Source organism: Asparagus officinalis, chromosome 8 (assembly GCF_001876935.1).
Source record: "Asparagus officinalis chromosome 8, Aspof.V1, whole genome shotgun sequence".
NCBI classification, from domain to species: domain Eukaryota; kingdom Viridiplantae; phylum Streptophyta; class Magnoliopsida; order Asparagales; family Asparagaceae; genus Asparagus; species Asparagus officinalis.
In genome coordinates, this window is record NC_033801.1 from 9,016,935 (window position 1) to 9,038,429 (window position 21,495).

At 38.3% G+C, this 21,495-nt stretch overlaps 2 protein-coding genes across 2 annotated transcripts in view; one reads left to right on the forward strand and one right to left on the reverse strand.

Moving 5' to 3' along the window:
* LOC109820812 (beta-galactosidase 8) overlaps positions 1-15,823 on the forward strand; it is a 21,940-nt gene extending 6,117 nt beyond the window's left edge. Inside the window, exons 2-19 of the mRNA XM_020387008.1 lie at positions 4-61; positions 967-1,162; positions 1,360-1,448; positions 1,988-2,068; positions 2,192-2,286; positions 10,495-10,565; positions 10,807-10,897; positions 10,970-11,087; positions 11,172-11,267; positions 11,348-11,396; positions 11,927-12,117; positions 12,204-12,275; positions 12,401-12,547; positions 13,739-13,789; positions 14,226-14,385; positions 14,655-14,800; positions 14,915-14,980; positions 15,318-15,823. Of these exons, the coding sequence (XP_020242597.1) occupies positions 4-61; positions 967-1,162; positions 1,360-1,448; positions 1,988-2,068; positions 2,192-2,286; positions 10,495-10,565; positions 10,807-10,897; positions 10,970-11,087; positions 11,172-11,267; positions 11,348-11,396; positions 11,927-12,117; positions 12,204-12,275; positions 12,401-12,547; positions 13,739-13,789; positions 14,226-14,385; positions 14,655-14,800; positions 14,915-14,980; positions 15,318-15,401 (1,861 nt within the window). The 3' untranslated portion in view covers positions 15,402-15,823. The remainder of the gene's footprint in view (positions 1-3; positions 62-966; positions 1,163-1,359; positions 1,449-1,987; positions 2,069-2,191; positions 2,287-10,494; positions 10,566-10,806; positions 10,898-10,969; positions 11,088-11,171; positions 11,268-11,347; positions 11,397-11,926; positions 12,118-12,203; positions 12,276-12,400; positions 12,548-13,738; positions 13,790-14,225; positions 14,386-14,654; positions 14,801-14,914; positions 14,981-15,317) is intronic.
* LOC109820813 lies at positions 16,057-21,493 on the reverse strand (the record flags this gene model as incomplete). The annotated part of the gene is made up of 9 exons (XM_020387009.1): positions 16,057-16,396; positions 16,519-16,619; positions 16,780-16,900; positions 17,096-17,181; positions 19,318-19,404; positions 19,611-19,691; positions 19,784-19,931; positions 21,288-21,355; positions 21,446-21,493. Coding segments are annotated over 8 exons (717 nt in total), but the record flags the coding sequence as incomplete, so codon positions are not given.

The window sequence follows — 21,495 nt, forward strand, 5'->3', positions numbered from 1 at the left end:
GGACGGCCGCCAGTTTCAGATCATCGGCGGTGATCTCCATTACTTCCGCATTCATCCCCAGGTACTTTTTTTCGTTAGTATAGATGTGAGATTTTTCTGAGTAATAATGCTAACTGTACTAGAGATTCTGTCTCTTGATTAAAAGATAAAGAATCACATATGGTGGTTGTTTGTCTCTCATAGCCTCCAAGTAGTACGAGGTTTGCAGTACATTTTTAGCGTTATTATTTCCTTTTTTGCTTATTTCTTGTCTTTAGAAAATTGGTCGATTTTTATAATTAAAAGTAAGCTGGGTTGATTATTATAATTAAACTTCAAATATGATTTTTTTTAAAAGATTGTCCTTTTGCAAATGATTGGTCAATTTTGCATGAGACTCTGGGGTTGCATTTGGCAACTGTAGTTGTTATCAGCTGTTGGCTGCCAATTTATACCCAGCTCACTGATATGATCGGTAATATAGTTTTTCTATTGAGGCAAGAAGCTTTTCCTCAGGGCCTGTTTGGATTCGTAGGGGTGAAGGGAAGTTAAGGGAAACTGCGTAAAGGAAAGGGAAGGGAAGGGAAGGGAATTCCCTTCCCCTTGGTTACACCCCAATTTGGGGGTAACAATTTTTATACTATTAGGGGGTGAACCAAGGTGAATTAACTTCACCTCCTAAGTGTTCCCAAACAAGATGAATGGAGGTGAATGGTTCCCCTAACTTCCCTTCACCCTCATTCCCCTCAATCCAAACAAGCCCTTAACCTGCATCTTTTGTGTCTATTTATGCAAAGCGATATCAGTTAACTATTGTCAACTATTTCGGTGGGGTTATGTTAGATACCTGACCATTACCTTAAAATGGAACAAAACTCAGATGATGATAATCTTTTTTTTTTCATGATTGGATTCGTTGAATCCAATTTATATTCTTTATGTTTGCATCGAACATCCGCTGGACGTCCTGCTTTTGGATGCATACAGTATTGGGAAGATAGACTTTTAAGAGCGAAGGCATTGGGATTGAATACTATTCAAACTTATGTGCCTTGGAATTTACATGAGCCGCTGCCTCAAAAATGGGTTTTTGAGGGTATGGCAGACATGGAAGCATTCCTCAAGCTTGCACATAAACTGGGGTTTCTTGTCATGCTTCGTCCGGGGCCATACATATGTGGAGGTGAGCGAATCACATAGTTTCTGCAATTTCCAATTATGAATGTCCTTGCTAATAGTTATGCAGGATGATAGCAAAATAAAGGCACGTAAAGGAAATTGACGAAGAGACTAAACCTGCTCTGAATTTTCATTTGTAATTATTTCTGATTTGGTACCTTAAGTATTCCGTTCTTCACTTGTTTCAGTTCTCATTTGCAGAATGGGATTTGGGAGGTTTTCCATCTTGGCTACTTTCTGTTGAACCAGCCATCAGGCTGCGGTCATCAGATCCTTCATTCCTTCAATTGGTACACATTTCTTCCCCCCATTAAAATAATTGCATTGATTAATCACACCCTTTGTGCTTTACTTGTGTCAGTAAACCACCTCAACAAAATCTTAAGCTAATAAGCTATGAATGTAAAGTGTATATCAACACTAATGTAAACGAATTTGTGGATAAAACTTCTGGTTACGAGCTACCGTGGTTGACCTTGTATTTATCACATAAAAAGTTGAGAAGTGTTCTTTTTCATAAGTATTCATAAGGGGGTTCATGATGTCCTCTTTAAGAAAGCTGCAATCCTTTTTTTTCTCTATTGTGCTGCAGTATATGAGTATCTTCAGGTACCAATGTTAGCCTTTCTGCTGTTATTTATCACTTAGTCTTCAGTTGAAAATGCAAATTTACAATATAGAGGATAGTTAATTCATATCACAATTTTATTTGGCAAAAACAGTGACTCATACACATGATACATCCGAGTAAGTGTTTTCATTTTGTCTTATGACAGTAGTGTGATCCCATTAGTTATTGACCTTTCAACTTATTATGTGCCGTTCATAGGTCGAAAGATGGTGGGGGATTTTACTTCCCAAAGTAGCTCCATTACTCTATGAAAATGGAGGTCCCGTAGTTATGGTTCAGGTAGGTAGCTTCTGTCATCATGCCATATTCAGACTAAATCGCTAATTTTAGCCATATAATTCCCTGTCAGTTTACAGTCTTTGTTATACCACTGCATGGATGTTCTAAACTTGCTTCTGCTAGGTCGAAAATGAGTTTGGATCATATGGAGATGACAAGGCATATCTTCATCAGCTTGTGGCTTTGGCTAGAAAACATCTTGGGGATGAAATAATATTGTATGTAATTCTCCATTATACTTCTCTTAGTTCATTGGCAAAATAGTGCACTATAAGTGGTCAGGATTCACATGAATACGAAAGTCTTAATATGACTGGATATAAATTTTCTTTGGTTAGGTATAAATCACTTTAGGATATGACAACCTCATATGAAATAAGATTTTAATCCACATGAGACCTTACCTGCCATGTGTTGGTGTGCCACCATAGTACTATGATTGCGGACACGTTGAAAACGTGACCTGTTTCACCAATTAGCAGTTTTCTATGACTATGATTTATGAATGCATAAACATTATATCATTTCCACAAAAAAAGAAAAGCGAAAATTCAGAAAAAGAAATATCTTCACTACTATTGAGCCTTTTCCCATTATAATGGGTCGATTTATGGAGCAAAACAAAGACAGTGAGAACTCCAATGAAGGATGCTTGACTAAATTCTATTACTAGGTATCATCTTAGTCACTCCGTCCTGTTCGAAGGCATTTCTGGATACAGGTGAAACTTACCATAACTCAAGTCAGACCTGCATGTTGGAAACCAACCGTTCAAGCAGTTAAGCTCATAGTGACATGGAGTAATCTTTTGATTTCTCGTAATTAAGAGTATACAGAAGGGGAAAAGCAATGTCCTTTGTTGGCCATTGCATCTGTTTTCCCAATATCAATGCAGGCCAAATGTACAAATAAAAAATACATTCCTATTCTATGCATATGAAGGTGGCTAGAAGAGACAGATATAGAATGCCAAGCAATTAAAGATTAACGGTCTGTAAAATGGTAAGAATAGAGTCATAGTCGTACTAAATAAAGAGCAAGGATAAATATATAGAAACTGTTACTAGTGGAAGAAAGAACAATGAAACATCACTGCAAAAAGATTTCAGCTATGAACCCCCCTCCCCAGAACATGGAGCATGTCTCCATGTTTCAGGGGGGCATCCCCAAAACATGGAGCATGTTTCGGGGGATGTTGTCTCTCTTTTCTCACTATAAATAGAGTGGAGGAGGAAGAGAGATTTGTGGTGTGGAGGAAAAGAGAGTGAGTGAGAAGTAAAAGAGTGGAGGAGGAAGAGAGATTTGTGGTGTGGAGGAAAAGAGAGTGAGTGAGAAGTAAAAGAAAAGAGAGAACTTATGAGTTGTAAGAGATTTGTGGTGTGGAGGAAAAGAGAGTGAGTGAGAAGTAAAAGAAAAGAGAGAACTTATGAGTTGTATAAGTTTGGTATTCTCCTCATAGTGAAACCCCCCTCTCGTGAACGTAGGCAAGTTTGCCGAACCACGTAAATCTCGTGTCTTAACTGTGAGTTGATTTTGTGCTTGTAGGTTCCCTCGACAAGTCAGTCCTAGAACTGATGAGAGGTTGAGTTGAAACAAGAGTTGACTATTGCTTGTAAATTCCCTCGACAAGTCAGTCTTAGAACTAATGAGAGGAAGAGTGTCTACCTCACTTTGTTAAGATATTTCACTTTATGTTCTTGTTTTCTTTGTAAAACATGAATATAGAGGTTGACTTGAGCGTTTGTGACAACAAAAACAGGGCTCTCTCTCTGGTGATATCGCTTCCGCGGCGTGAGGACGTGACTTTGCACTCAATAATTGGTATCAGAGCTGTTATTCAGATTAGGAATGGTGTAACTTCTGGTTTGAGGTGGTGCTCGGTAATTTTCTGAGAGAAACGGATTTATTAATACAAGCGAAGGATGACACCAACTAGCAAAACAGTTAAAATTGGAAAGTACGAGATCGAAAAGTTTAATGGGAAGAATGATTTTTTCCTATTGGAGGATGCAGATGAAAAATTTATTGATTTCGTAAAAATTGTACAAGACTTTGGCTGAAAAAGAGAAGAAACATAAGGATATGTCTGATGAGGATTAGGAGGAGTTGGATCTGGAAGCACAGACGACGATTTTCTTTTGTCTTGAAAGGGATGTAGTTTTCTTGATAGATGGAGAGGAAACAGCTACGGGCGTGTGGTCGAAGTTAGAAAGCACCTTCATGACGAATAGTCTAACGAACCGGATCTATTTAAAATCCAAATTGTATACTTGCAAGAGGAAGGAGGGCTCATCAATCCGGGAATACATCAACAAGTTTGATAAGATCATATCAGACTTAAAGGACATAGACGTGACAGTTGAAGACGAGGATCAGACGCTTCTACTACTTCTATCTTTGTCGAAGTCTTATGAGAACATGGTGCAAACACTGATGCTTGTGGGAGACAATTTGACGATGAATGAGACTAGAACGATGCTTCTAACGGATGACCTTCAGAAGATTGCAACCAGTGACATAACTACTGGTGGTAGCAAAGAACAAACGCAGGAATTGTTTGCTAGTGGAAGGGTCAATGAGCGAGGAAAAGACAAAGGAGAAAAGTCATGATCTAAATCAAGTCCTCTTGCGGGAAGATCGTGTTTCAAATACAGTAAAATTGGGCATTTCAAGATCGACTGTCCAAATAAGAAAGTAGGAGGGAAGAAGAACAACAAAACTAAGAGGAGAGAAGGTAAGGAAGAAGCGAGCTATGTTTCAGAGAAAGGGAGCAAGAAGGAATGTTATGTCGTCACGGATGGCGAGGATATCTCCGAGAAGTGGATTTTTGATTCATGTTGCTCTTACCACATGTGCCCAAATAAGAAGTGATTTACTACTTACAGAAGCATTGGTGGTGGAACCGTATTGATGGGAAACAACCATGCTTGTAAAACGATAGGACTAGGTAATATCAAGATCAAAATGCATGATGGAGTGGTTTGAATCTTGACGGATGTGAAGCATATTCCCGACTTGCGAAAGAATCTTATCTCAGTTGGTGCATTGGACTCCGGTGATTGCAGGATTGTTATAGAGAACGGAGTGAAGAAGGTTGTTCGGGGTTTCCTAGTAGTGATGAAAGGTGTTCGTCACGGTAATTTATACACTCTCAAGTACGACGATGACAGGAGATGCAACGGTTAAAACTGAAGGAAGTGGTGAAGACCCATATGAGCACACACGGTTATAACATAGGCGGCTTAGGCACATGTCAGAAAAGGGTCTGGATCTGTTTGGTAAGGAGGATTTGCTGAAGAATCTGAAAAAATCTTGTATGGATTTTTACAAGGATTATGTGTATGGTAAGATGCACATGGTCTAATTTTTGAAAAGCAATCACAAGAATAGAGGCATATCAGACTATGTGCTTACAGATGTGTGGGATCCGGCTCAGACAACTTCCAATGGTGGTTTCAGATATTTTGTCTCGTTCATAGATGATCATTCGAGGTATGCTTGGATTTATTTTCTTAAGCATAAGAATCATAGATGATCATTCGAGGTATGCTTGGATTTATTTTCTTAAGCATAAGAATGAGGTATTCGAGACATTTAAGAAGTGGAGGTATGCTTGGATTTATTTTCTTAAGCATAAGAATGAGGTATTCGAGACATTTAAGAAGTGGAAGGCGGTGGTTGAAAACATGACAGAAAAGAAATTAAAGACACTAAGATCTGATAACGGTACAGAATATACAGGTTGTGCTTTCAAGGAGTTCTGTGATCAAGAGGGCATTGCTAGACACTGGACAGTCAGATCCAATGTTACATTAAACGCTGGGCGTTTCTGGGCGCCGGACTTGGCGCCCAGCGCTTAGACGCCTAGGCGGGCGCCTAAGCGGTTTCTGGGCGGTTTTTTTCTTCTGGGCGGTTTTTCTTTTTTTAATTGTGATACTTGAAATATATATACTCAATCACAACGCATAAATATAAAAATACCAACACATATGCTATCCAAACTATAATAGTCAATCAAAGATGCATACATACTAAATGACAAGACATATAATATCCAATAACTAGAAGTTTATGTCCCAAAATATCAGCAAAAAGATAGTCAAACAGAAATAGTCTAGATGTAATATAATGAATTAGCAATATGCATCCAATAACTTACTATCTCTCTTAAACAGTTAAACATACAGAAAATTCAAGAGATTTAGGGACGTTACCTTTCCAATCAACACAGATTTTACCTTTCCAATCAATCAAGACAGGTTTCTCTTAAACACAAGCCAAAAAATCAAGCAACCCACACCTGGAAGCAACAGCCAACAGACACAAGTAAGCAACCCAATTTCCCTAAAAATTATCAACACAACCGAACCCAAGTTAATGAGAACCGAATCTGCTTAAGAGCACAGCCGAATCCAAAAGTTTGAAGTCGTGTTTTACTTACAGGTTGAAGATGAGAACGCAAGTCCAGCATGAGGATGAGATCGATGAGCTCGAAGTTGGAGATGAGAACGACGAGCTCGAAAATGAGCTCCCAGGTTGAAGACGAGCTCGAAAGTCCAGCACGAGGTTGAAGGCGAGCTCGAAAGTCCAACACGAGATCGAACTAGGGTTTTGGCGGAGATCGAAGACGAAGCTCCAGCACGAGACCGAACTTGGGTTGAGATCGAAGACGAAGCTCCAGCACGAGATTGAAGATGAGCTCGAAAGTCCAGCACGAGGTTGAAGAAGAGCTCGAAACGCCAGCACGAGATCGAAGCGACGAAGACGATTTTTGATTTTTTTCCTTTTGCTGGCGGCGTCGGTGAAACCGTAAGAGATTTAGGGATAGATTTTTTTACTTTTGAGTTTGGGTTTTGGGTTTCGGGTTTTGTTTTTGGGTTCGGGTTCTTGGGAGCGCCCAGCGCTTTTTTTGGGCTGGAATTTTGAAGCGGCCCGTGTAATCGGCCCGTTTAGCCCTGGGCGGCCGCCTAGGCGCTCAGCGCCTAAAATCGCGGCCGCCCAGGGCATTTTGGAACGCTCTGGGCACCGCCTCCGCCTAGGCGGGCGCCTAGGCGGCCGCCCAGAGCGTGTTTTACAACACTGGTCAGATCTATACCATAACAAAATGGGATCGCGGAGAGGCTGAACCGAACATTACGGGAGAAAACAATGAGTATGCGATCTTATGCTGGATTGGGCAAGGAATGGTGGGCAGAAACGATGGCTATAGCTTGTTATATTGTGAATCATTCTTCACATTCTTCATTGGATGGTGATACCCTATAGGGTGTGGTCAGGGGAACATACAGATTATGCGAGGTTCCAGATTTTTATGTGTACCGCCTATTATCACGTCAACGAGGAAAAGCTCGATGTGAGGGCTAAGAAGGCTATATTCTTGGGATATACAAAAAGTGTAAAATGCTATCATCTTTGGTGTACAGAATATTCAAAGTTCGTGATCAGCAGGGATGTTACATTTGATGAGAAATTCATGATTGCTAAGGCGTCCAAGGATAATAGTGTTGGGACTGTTAGAATTTCAAAGTCCCAGGTTATTAAGATAGAACCTAAAGACTAATCAGGTTTTAGTTATGTTCAAATGGGAAATCAGGTAGATGATGAACTTAAGCAGGAGGAGGTTCAGCGTGAGAATACACAAGCACTACAACAACAACAGCTCGAGGATAGTTTGGCTTTCGCTAGGCCAAGGCGAGCATACAAGTAAGTACTGAAGCTGGGGACTGATCAACCCCTGAAGCACTATGTGCAGGTTAATTTGGTGGAATACGCACTCTCGGTGGAGGATGATGAGCCGGTCTCCTTCAAGGATGCTATTCGGGATAGAGATAGTGAGAGTTGGTTGGCTGCAATGGAGGAAGAGATTGAATCTCTTCGGAAGAACCAAACATGGGAGGTGGTCCTATTGTACGTAGGAAGAAAAACTGTTGGTTGTAAGTGAGTGTATAAAAGAAAGGAAGATCCTTCAGAGCTCGATCGTACAAGGTACAAGACGAGGCTAGTGGCTAAAGGGTTTGCACAAAAAGGATGTGGATTACAATGAGATCTTTTCTTCGATGGTGAAACACACTTCTATTCGGGTGCTATTGAGTATTGTTGCTCATAGTGATCTTGAGCTGGAACAACTCGATGTAAAGACGACCTTTTTGTACGGAAACTTGGATGAAGAGATTTATATGCATCAACCTGAGGCTACAAGGTTGAGGATAAGAAGTATCATGTATGTCGCTTGAGGAAGTCACTCTCTGGATTGAAGTAATCTCCCCGGCAGTGGTACAAGCGATTTGACTCCCTCATGCTAAAGTATGGATTTTCCCGAAGCGATTATGATTGTTGTGTTTACATTCGAAAGCTTCGTGGAGGTGATTATATCTATTTTTTTGTATGTGGATGACATGTTTATTGCTTCGAAGAGCAGGATGGAGATAAATAGATTAAAATCTTAACTTGATAAAGAGTTCGAGATGAATGACATGAACTCTGCTAGAAAATACTAGGTATGGAGATTAGAAGAGGGCGGACGAATAGGCGATTGTTCTTGAGTCAGAAGGGCTACATAGAGCAGGTGATCGTGAGGTTCGGGATGCAAAATGTAAAGTCGGTGGTGACTCCATTGGTTCTACATTTTAGGTTTTCAGGTAAACAATCTCCCACTACAACGGAAGATAAGGCACACATGAAGCATGTTTCTTATGCTAGTACAATTAACAATTTAATGTACGTCATGGTGTGTACACGTTCGGATATTTCACAAGTGGTCAATGTGGTCAGCAGATTCATGGCCAATTCGGGAAAGACGTACTGGGAAGCGGTGAAATATGTCTTGAGGTACTTAAAAGGTACAGCGGATACGGGTTTGTGCTTTGGTAGAGATACATGTCATATTGACGGGTTTGTGGACTCAGATTATGCGAACGATCTAGACAGACGGCGATCTACTACTGGTTATAGAATACATGACGTTCCAGTTAGTTGGCGATCGATGTTGCAAGCTACAGTTGCACTTTCTACTACAGAGACCGAGTACATGACCATGACGGAGGGAGTGAATAAAGCATTGTGGTTGTGGGGTCTTCTAGATAATTTGGGAATTGAGCAGGAGAGCGTGAACTTGTGGTGCGACAGTCAAAGTGCGATTCATTTGGTTAAGAATTAAGTTCACCATGATCGTACCAAGCATATCGACGTCAGATATCATTTTGTGCGGGATGTTATAGAGGAATGTGATATTTCTCTCATGAAGGTGCACACGAATGAGAATCCCGCAGACATGTTAATCAAGATGGTGACAGACAACAAGTTCCAGCATTACTTGGACTTGCTTCATATCAGCCCGTGTTGATCTGCCTAAGAGGGCATGGCCTTTCGGGGCGGTGATGGGGTGAGGTGGAGACTATGTTGGAGAATAGTTACAGAACTACGATTAGTTTGATCCCGGTGGAGGGTACATAGGTAGTCGCGGTATAGTGGTACAGTTGGTTTGGTCTGGTTTGGTGTTTCAGATCTCTCTGATGATGTTCGTGGTGTTCTTATGGTGTTCGTCCAAAATTTAAGGTTTATCAAATGATGTACGAGGTGAAGAATTGTGAAACCCCTCCCCAAAACATGGAGCATGTCTCCATGTTTCAAGGGGGGATATGGAACATGTTTCGGGGGATGTTGTCTCTCTTTTCTCACTATAAATAGAGTGGAGGAGGAAGAGAGATTTGTGGTGTGGAGGAAAAAATAGTGAGTGAGAAGTAAAAGAAAAGAGAGAACTTGTGAGTTGTACAAGTTTGGTATTCTCCTCATAGTGAAACCCCCTCTCGTGGACGTAGGCAAGTTTGCCGAACCACGTAAATTTCGTGTCTTAACTGTGAGTTGGTTTTGTGCTTGTAGGTTTCCTCGACAAGTCAGTCCTAGAACTGATGAGAGGTTGAAGCTGGAACAAGAGTTGACTACTGCTTGTAGGTTCCCTCGACAAGTCAGTCCTAGAACTGATGAGAGGAAGAGTGTCTACCTCACTTTGTTAAGATATTTCACTTTCTGTTATTGTTTGCTTTGTGAAACAGGAATATAGAGGTTGACTTGAGCTTTTGTGACAACAAAAGCCAGTGCTCTCTCTCGGGTGATATCGCTTCCGCGGCATGAGGGCGTGACTCTGCGCCCAACATCAGCGTCAGTGCTATCTACATGATGATAATGAAACAACCACACGCTTTTGAGTGTTCATGATTATTTGATCATAAGATCTTGAAGATTTATAGGGAAATAAGATTCACTGAGCAATTATGTCTGAGATGACATAGGTTTTCTCAGACATTTTTTTCAATTAGAAGTCATGCATGCATCTTATGATTCTTATGGAGCACATGAATGGTAGAACATTTATATATCCGTTGAAAGTGCGATAAAATTATAAGAAGTTCATGATGCCTCTCTTTCAGGTATACCACAGATGGCGGCACTAAAGATACACTTGACAAGGGTACCATTCCTGGTGAAGGCGTATATGCAGGTAATCGAACTTGAGAGTTGCGGATATTTTGATAAGGACTTACTAATTTTGCATAACAATCTTCGATGTTCTATCCAAAATTTTACCGCTCTACTTAGTGATTACACCAGTCTACTGAAATTCGAGTAGAAATTCTTGAGAAAATGACAATTCTGCGAAATTGTGGACCATAGAGTAGTGAAGTATATATTTTTATAATCAAAACACATTGGCTTCTCATGATTTTGAGGATTGTCTGTAGCTGTTGATTTTTCAACTGGTGAAGATCCCTGGCCTATATTTGAGTTGCAGAAGAAGTATAATGCACCTGGAAAATCACCTCCTCTATCAGCGTTAGCATACCTGTCCCTTTCTTCTGACTACAAACTATCCAAACAATACCTAACAACTTGCTCATTCTCCAGAGAATTTTATACAGGATGGCTTACACATTGGGGAGAAAAGAATGCAGAGACTAATGCTGATACTACAGCTGCTGCCCTACAGAAGATCCTGTCTAGAAATGGTTCTGCAGTGCTCTATGTATGTTTCCTACATTTTCCCAAACACCGTGATAGGTTCTTTTACAGTTAATTTGTTCATTAACATACCCTTTCAGATCTTCAGATGGCTCATGGTGGAACTAATTTTGGATTTTCCAGTGGTGCAAATACTGGTGATGATGATTCTGATTACAAACCTGACCTTACTTCGTATGATTATGTGAGCAATCACACACATCTTATCCTGGTTTTCTGAATTTGGCTTTTGATTAATTTCATCAACCAAACTCTGTTCTTCAGGATGCACCAATTAGAGAGTTCGGCGGTGTGGACAATCCAAAATTTAAAGGCATGTTCCACTGACTTCTATTTCTTCTTTCTTTATTGTTAGGCATGTTCCTTCATGTTCCAAGGTCCATCTTAGTTTTCTTCTTCCTCTGTACTTACAAAATTGAAATGCATTTCTTCAGTATTGTTGGATCACTATGCTACTAGTAATATATTGAACATCAAACAATGCCCCAAAATAAGGATGGTAAGGAAGAAATATCATTGATGCCAGTTTATTGAAGGCTTAATACCTATGGTTGTTTATTTTAGTAAATGGTTTGAAAGGAGGTTTTGTATAGAGGTGGAGAGAGAGTAATGAAAAGTTCTTTACAAGTGAAAGGAGAATGGATTTCCGATGAACTAGCTATGAGATAACAGATTTTTAGATGAAAGAATACTTCTTTTTTTACAACCCCATTTGTTGCTTGCATTTCTACTATCTGAAGGCTATGGTTGACCACCATGTCATCAGAACTGCTTCATGTTTATACTGTTTTTTTATTAAGTACCAGGCCACTTTTTTAATTTCTAAAAAATCTGGCATTTCAGCGTTGAGACGTGTGATTGAGAAATACAGTGATGCAACTCTTCCTCAGATTCCTTCCGAAAATGATAGAACAGACTATGGGCTCGTTGAAGTCAAAAAAACTACTTCGTTGTTTGGTGTCCTTGATGTTTTATGTGATCCTGTGGATGTGGTTCAATCTGAAGAGCCCATGACAATGGAGTCAATTGGCCAGGTGTATAGATTTATACATAAACTACTGTTAACATCAGTTGGCATACTCATGCTTTTTTAATCCAAGTATCTACTCTTGTATTTCAGATGTTTGGGTTTTTGTTATATGTATCAGAGTATAGTGGAATATCCACGGGTAGCATTCTCTCTATCCCAAAGGTTTGATCTTTCTTCTATATCTAGATGTCTTAGTCCAAGTATCTTTCTCTTCAATGCAATCTACAAATGACATACTTAAGCAACGAATACTAAGTTTCTTTTATATGCACCCTTGATATCTTCAGGTTCATGATAGAGCACAAGTATTTGTCTCATGTGCATCAGAAGACGGAGAAAGTCCAAGATATGTAGGTAGCATAGAGAGATGGTCAAACAGGGCACTTGTGATTCCTAACATCAAGTGTTCGTCGAATATCAGCTTACATATTCTGGTAATTAATTTTGGTTCCAGTACTAGATTTTATCATACTTTGTTTTGCGAATATGATAACTGACAATCACTTTATGAAACACCATTAGCTATGTTTTTATATATTCTCATATGTTTAGTTCTTTAGTATTGTTAAAAAGAATGGGATCTAAGTCACATGGGTACGGATGCAGGTACCGCCACTGGGTACGACAAATTTCTAAATGGCAAGGTACAGGGTCACGGCTATGAAATAGACCTATAAATTAGAAATTTTCTCATTTTTAACTTGATATCCAAAAGACCCTATATAATCATAGTTTTGAAGCAGGTATGGGCTGAAATGAACCCAAAAAAATTGCGTTTGAAGTATAGGATATACGTCCAAGAGGTGTATGACGAGTACACATTTGCATAAGTGCATACAAATATCCAAGGAGTTTCCACTGAAGTTTCGGTGTTGGGTATGGGTACAGCTTTGCCTAGAAGCAACCATGCAACATAGAATGAGATCTATAATAAATGTGTGTGCCACAACTATTTTGTGGAATTTGATATTAATGCTTCAACATCTTTTTAAAGATCAATTACGAAAGAGTCATTGCATCTTAAATAAGCTTCCATCATCAATGTATTTCCATTACTATGTGGTGATTTTCAACATGACTAGCAGTTAGTAGGCTGGATACTATATTTGCTAGGCTGTAAACCCACTGTTTATTATCAGTTGTTAGCATCACATCCATTGTTTTGATCTGAATAACCAAGATGCAGCCTTTAATATATGTTTTAGATAAGTGTTAAAGTTATTCAGGAAACAAAATACAGAAGCACTTCTTCTAGTCATTCTCTTTCAGCGACTTTGTCCACTATTCATTCTGTTTCCTTTGTTTTCCTTCAGTGATGTCCTTTTCACTTTCACCACTTTATGCATTTTGGGGATCCTTCTCTACTTCATATGATTCAAGTTTCTTCCCTTCGTATTCATACATTAGAAAAAATTCTTCTTATATTCCGTTACGTCTGGGTGGAAGTAGCAGCAAAACTGTTGAATGCATGCATGCCATTGTTTAAATGAAAATAATGTACATGTGACTCATAAAGTTGCAATACTCAGTTGACTATCTCAAATTGTTTCTAGGTAGTTTGTTTGTTTTCTTTTCCTTCTAATTTTCATCTTATTTAACTTCAGCGTTTGTTATCTCTATCTCAGGTGGAAAACATGGGTCATATCAATTATGGGCAATACATGTATGATAAGAAGGTAATTTCAGTAGTAAAGGACCCAAGTGATTTGCTTACATTTTTTCTATGCTTTAAAATCCATGTTTCAATGCAATTTTATTTTGTTTGTATACGTGGAAATCAATTTTTGAGTTGAATCCTTATTTTGGAAGGGATTTGGAACTAGCAATGATCAAGGACAGCGATGATATGGCTGTTAGTGTTTGGTGAAAATTATATATGGCGAATATGATCTGTAAATTTTAATTAACAGCAAGCTTATGGCACAAGTGAATTGTCAGCGAGATTAAATAATAATTTATAAATACTGTTAGTAGATTGCTCTATGCCTAATGGGTAATGAATGCTGTATAATGCTATCTCATATTTGTGGGAAATATCAATTAATTTTTTCTGTAATATTTCTGTATACCTCTATATCATGATACTGATGACCAACCTCTACTTGAATTTAGGGAATACTGTCTTCTGTTACAGTAGATGGTATTATTCTCAGACTGTGGAAGATGTATCCAATTACTGTTAACAATTTGAACAATCTTTTTAAAGACAACCCAATCATGCAAGTTGCAGATTCTGGGAATGATGAGAGATCTACCCACCATATTTTAAAAGGTCAGTCTCGTTGTTTCCACTTTTGAATGTGTACTGAATTCAGAGTGGTTTGGACACCTATATGTTATTACTAGTTTCTAGTAGACTACCTCCCCCAGTTTTATTTGATGGAGCTATCAACCAGCCAAGTGATGAAACGAAGGCTGGAGTAAATAGTTAATATTGTATTCATGTTTGTGCTTGTACACACCTATTTACGTCCTAAATTGCATTACATAAGCATTATTGTACGCTTTTGATGATAATGGAGCATCATGTGCATGTGACAGATAACATTTCACCAGAGCCAAGATTTTATGAAGGCCGCCTTTTTATTGATTCAGAAGACCAAATTAAAGATACATTCATATCATTTCACGGTTGGAATAAAGGGGTTGCTTTTGTGAACAACTTCAATATCGGAAGATTTTGGCCGGTATGATCGTTGTTATTCTTTGGGGATTTAAATATGAAATTTATTCTGTGCTTCATACGTTGTATTATGTTTTTCTCCATCCCATCCTTATAAAAATTTGCGGAACATATGCAGACAGTCGGGCCCCAGTGCAATCTTTATGTTCCTGCACCAATCCTTCGACTTGGGGAAAATGTCGTGGTGAGCACAGCTTTTCCGTTCCTTTTTTGCCATGAAGAAGATATTTTCATTTGAGATTAATAACTGCGTTATTGGTGGTACCTAGTATCTAGCTCTTGCATATATCAAGCTTAAAGATGAATATCCTTCTTCGCCTAGATGTTAATGTTGTCTGCTCATTATTTTCTTCTTTATTTTGATACATTGCTCAATAAATCCTTTGCTGATGAGAGTACCAACAGTATTAATGTTTAGCAGAGTTGTGGGTTAGGGAGAGATTTTCCCTGATCGAGGGCATAAAAACCTCTTGGATATACAATTAACATTGCATTAACTTTTAATCGTCATCTTTTCGCAGGTTATTCTAGAGCTACATGCTCCTAAGCCAGACCTCACAATCAGTTTTGTCAAGGATCCAGATTTCACGTGTGGATCCTCGTAGTGTAGAGAATACAATAAGGGGTGTTCTGTGTAAGCGGAAAGAAAATAAGTGAATCCCAAAATTGAGCCGCAGTAATTACTCATCCACTGGGAAAAGCTGTGAAGGTCAGTACCTGGCAAGAAATAGTGGTCGATAATTGCTTAAATTACACATCCACTGCAAAAGATTGGAATATTGCGGCCCCAAAAGTTGCATTATTACTGTTTAGAGTTGATAGTGAGAATGAGCTTCCGTAGTTTAGTTCAGCAATTCTTGCTAATAATTCGGCTCATTACAACCTTTGGCATATGTTACTTTCAAGTTTACACTGTTTATACCTGGAAGAAGATTGAACGTATGATTCATCCACTGTAGAGCCTTGCTATTTTATGATTTGCTCTTGTTTCGTCAATATAAGCGTTATCATTCTACGTTGAACTTTACATCTTAGATTTCGCCTTGTCTCAGTTATGTGTGTAACAATTTTGCTGCTTATGCCGTGCTTCTTCAATCCTCACTGGAGGAGACAAACCCAGATAGCCGTTCTGTAAACGAGAAGTTATAAACAATCCACGTTTTTTGTTTTTTGTTTTTTTTTTCATTTTTTTTGCCCCCTATCCACAAAGTACAAGCAGCTCTGTTCCATGTGGACCTCAATCCCATCCAACCAGGTAAATTGGTAAATTAAATACCCCTTTTTCTTTTTTTCTTTTTCCACTTTATAGCTGTTTTTTACAATGTAATTCTTGAAGACTTCATCGAAAATACATAACTTTACATAGGGCTTCCTTTTACATGCTGACAACAAGGGACACAGTTAATACTCAAAAAGCAAAGTGACATTTGGAAAGCATAATTGACAATAATCGGCAGCCTGTGATGCTTCTTCAGCCTCATGAGATGCTTCTTCAGCCTCATGAGCGCCGCTAGATTACTCAAAAGTGCGTTACCCATGACCAAAATTCCCGTCTTATTAGCTTAAAGACTCAATTGATGGACAAGTGAGCTTGTGCAATCTGCGAAAGGTCGAACCAAAAAAGGATTTTATACCCAAGCTCTCCATCGGAGTGAGAAATCATATATGATGACTCAATAAAGTCCACAGCATCAAGCTATAAGCACCTGGCTGGATACATACCCTTTTATACATCTTTCTTTGAGTTATGAAGCTGTTTTCTTTCTAGAGTAAACCACATACATTGGGTCTGAGCGCCCAGGATTGGGAGATATGTCCACAGCCTGCGAATATAGACAGGGGGAAAAACATGAGCCATTCACCCATCAACTAAGTGACTTATTGGTGAAAAGTGCAATTAACTTGACCCCTCGGACCTTAAGAAATTTTACTTGCCTGATTTAAAGGGCATTTCGGATAGAAAAAGTAAAAGTAAACACACACCTCAGGCGGTTCAAAACCTCCAGCATAATGAAAGTAAGCCCCAACAATCCATGCATGATCAGCATCACCAGTTGATGTCCAGATAGAGATAGCTTTTGTCCAAAAGCACCGATTTGAGAAACTATTTGCAATCACGTACATAAAATCAACAATTATATCCATTATAAAGGAAGCACACTGTGACTTCTTTAACAGTGGTAAATACATGAAACTAGAAGAAGTCCAGATTTGATACAGGATTTAATTATTGAATTAAACAACAGGCGTAAATAGAGAAAAAGTCACTAAAACTGCAAAAGGAAGGTAAGCATATTACCTCATTATTGCTAGACCCCCTGGTTTCAGTATTCTTTGCATCTCCTTGAAAACATCAAGTGGTTTGGTCAAGTAATCAACACTAACCTGCAACAATAACAAGCAGAAAGAACATCAATATATAATTGAGTTGATAATAGCAAACTGCATAATATTCTAATCACTAAACAGGAAATGTTGTGTTCATTTGGTTTGCAAACTTTTAGGATTTGGATTCGCAATGAACACTGTTAGATTATAGAAGGCTCGTCTACCCAAAAATGAGTCATCTTCCTGCCATACTTTCACTACAATACTGCAATATTATTAGACTTTTTCACTGCCATAGCACCTTTTTAGTTAGATGAAGAAAGAACTTCCTAAAGGAGAAGATAAACTTCTGAATTCTAGAATTGCTAACAGCACTTTAAAAAGTAAAACTATAATGCTTCAAAGACATATTACCTGTTCAAATGATGACATCAATTTGTGAACCTAACGAAATGTATTATCATTCTGTAATAGAGATAAGTTCTTCAATAAATATATTCCTTTTTGGGTATCCGTTTGACCTTCAAATATAGCGAGCCTCATAACAGCCTAACAGGGTTAAAAATAACAACATGCAATGTCAATGCAAGATGTAACCTAGTATCATAATCTAAGTTAGACGAATATATGGAAAGATGATATAGATAAATAGATGAGATAGTAAAGAATAATCAAATAATATATACAAAGAAGAGGCCCCCCTTCAAAGAAGAAAACCACCTTTAAAATAGGCCAAATCCGTTGAAATCACGTTTAAACTTTTTTTAAATATAGAAACAACCTTATAAGTGCGTTTAACTTTCAGTCAACCACTTGAGGCCAATTTCTATTCAATACTTTGATCTTTACCTGAATTACCCAAAGTACCCTCCTCCCTTCTCCTTCCTCATCCACTGGCGTCCGCCCTCCTCCTCCTTGTCACACCTCCGTTCTCCTCCTACTCAACCCATGCTCCTCCTTCCTTCATCTACCCTCCTCTCTCCTTCTCCGCCGCATCTCCTCCATTCTCCTCCCTCTTTCATTCCACTTTCACCTTCCTTCCTCTTCCATCTCACTTCACCCTCTTCCCCCTCCTCCCACATCTCGACCATGGTTTTCACGGAGGACAAAAGCGGAGGTAGGATGGATGGAGTGGCGGATCCATAGTGAGGGCAGTGGGGTCAGGGTTAAAAGGCCCCCGCTGACCCAAGTGACACATAGCTATAATATTCTACTATCACTTTATGTATTACATCTCTACTTCTTTCACTTATACTTTCTATAGAAACAAGATGGAGTGCACTTTTCTAGAGAGATGTAATGCTAAACAAACTTGTTAAACACACACTGTTTTTTCATCTATACTGAACCCACTTCAATCTAGATATCCCCCATGTAATTTGTAAATCTTTAAATAAGTATGATAATATCAACTCAATCGTTACTTTTTTCGTAAAGTCATTGGGCTCAAGAGAGCTAAACTCTCTCGACATTCTACAGAAAATTCCTATTTATATATCTTCAAATTATTAGTTGTTTCTCATTCTACTACTATAACGGATAGTTACATCACTTCTTTTCTAAAATTCATTCAAATTGGATTGGTTTATATGTATTTAAAAGTCTACAGTAATATATATACTCTAATTGCACACACAATTATGTAAATTATTTTGTCAAATATTTTAAAAAATATAACTTAACCTTTATTTTTATATGGAAATCATGGTTAAAATATATTTTTATTACTTATTTTATAATTTTGAGCATTTACAATATTAAGCCCCTATATCAATTTTCCTACACGCTTTTGCCCCATTGACGCCCCGATATTTTAAGAAATACACCCATAATTGGTATTGATGTTCTTAATATTTAGATAAAGATACCACATACTAGTCATACTTGTAGCCTTGCCCCCAGCGACCAAAGTTATTGGATCCACCCCTGGATGGATGAGGGGGAGGGTGGAGGTGAGATGGGAGGCAGTTGAGGTGGGTGACAAGGATATTTTCAGTAGTCAGGGTAAAAATTCAAATACAAATAGCCTAGGAGCAGTTGATTGAAAGCCGAACTCACTGGTAAGGTGATTTCTGTATTAAAACAAAAACTTAAAATGCGGTTTCCCTCGATTTGGCCTACTTTAAAGTTGGGTTTCATAAAAAAAAACCCTGCAAAGAATGATGCTAACAAGGAAAAATACTCACAGCTTACCACGTTGGTTATAACATCAAAAGAATGATCATCAAATGGGAGTTTGGGGTTCACATTTAGATCTTGAACAATATACTCTGTCAAAACCTGAAAATTTCATTTAACAGAATGTAAGATGTAAATAACGGAGTACGCAAATCAATTGCGTGACGTGCTCTTCAGGGGTGACAGCAACATAGCAACTATCTTGAATACAATTAGTCTTTTTGCAAATAGAGCAACATGTATGAATACAATATTTTAGTTACAGTGTAATTAGCAAAATCAAGGAGAACGAGTTGTGCATATAGTACCGGATTTCGCTTAAGCTCTTCCTCGTTCAAACCCATGCCTACAACTCTATCTTGCCGGTACCCTGGTGGATAATGACTGATCTGTATAGAAAATAGAAGATTAGAAGGTATAAACCAAAAAGCATTGGACGTATAATGAAGGGAACTCATGAAGTAGCACAAAAATGGCTTACCCAGCTACTACACATATCTAACAAACTCACGCCTGGAGTATTACTTGGAGGGAAAACTTTTGAGTAGTATTTGGTGAGAGCAGCAATTGCAGGATCATCGATGTGTGTAACAAAACGCGGTTCTGAATAGAACATTGTATCTGCTGATCTGCCAAACAATGAAACTTAATTGTCTGTGAATATTGTTTAAACATCTTAATCCCAGCAGCAGTATTGTAAAGAAAAGACTATCTAGAATTTGAACTCAGAAGTGCTGAAAAAGCAAATCAATTGTAGGAGGACTATCAATATCTTGGTTCTTGAACCCTCAGGTAAGTCAATGTCACTATGTGAATATAAACCTCAACTTAACAAACTTTACAACATTTTGATATTTCTTCATTGGATTCTTCTAGTAGCCATGTTCATACTACAAGAGCATGCTTAATTGCACTTAAATACCCCATAGTTTCCCCAATGTTGCACTTATGTACTCTCATTTGTTTTTGACAGCACTTTATATACCCTAAAGTTTTTAGAACTTTCACTTATACACCTCAACAAATTTTACAACATTTTGACATTTCTTCATTGGATTCTTTTAGTAGCCATTTTCATACTACAAGAACATGCTTAATTGCACTTAAATACCCTATGGTTTCCCCAATGTTGCACTTATATACTCTCACTTATATTTGGCAGCACTTAAATACCCTAAAGTTTTTAGAATTTTCACTTATATACCCTCATTTGTTTCTGGCAACACTTATATACGCTAAAGGTTTTAAAACCTACACTTAATTATCTTGAAGTTTTTAAAACTTGCACTTGTGTTCTTAGAGTTTTTAAAACTCGCGCTTAAATACCCTCAAGTTTGCATAATTGAGTGTATGTGAGTGCAAGTTTCAAAACCTTCAGGATATTTTAAGTGCAAGTTTTAAAAACATTAGGGCATACAAGTTCTAGCAAAACGAGTGAGGGTATACAAGTGCAAGTTTCAAAAACTTTAGGGTATATAAGTGCTGCCAAAAACTGCCAAAAACTGCCAAAAACAAGTTATGGTATATAAGTACAAAGTGGCGAAACTATAGGGTAGGTAAGTGCAATGAAGCCGCAAGAACATAATGCCGAAGGAATAAACTTCAACAAGTCTTTTTTTAGGTTTGTTACCTATATAACCCCAAAATCCACCATATCTGTAAACTTGCCCCCAATTCTGGATAGTTGCTAATTTACCCTCCAACTTTACCGCATTGAGTTAAATATGCCCCAAATTGGAAATAATTGCTAATTTACCCTCACTCTACCATATTGAATTTATATACCCCCAAATTATGTCATGGAATATTTGTAGAAAATTCCTATTCATTCTGCAAGTTGTTGAGCTGAAATTTCTCTGTTTACCAACGACATTTAATTTTGGGACTTCTTCTTCTTCATCTTTGAAGAAAATCTGATGATCTATTAAAATCGAGATGAATCAAGAGAGAAAATTAACCATAGCTGAAAAAGAAAAGGTTCATACTCATCAAATCTGGTAAAGTCCTCATCTTTGAACGGAAATTTCTCCGGCCATTCCACATTCTTCAACACCTAAACCCCGGGGGCAAAAAAACCTTCACTAAAACAAAACCCTAGAAAATTCAAAGTCCGTATCTTGACTAACAAAGAAGCCAACTTTACCTTTTCAACCGCGGAAACAAGCGGACGGGCCGAGGCGGATAACTGTTGCG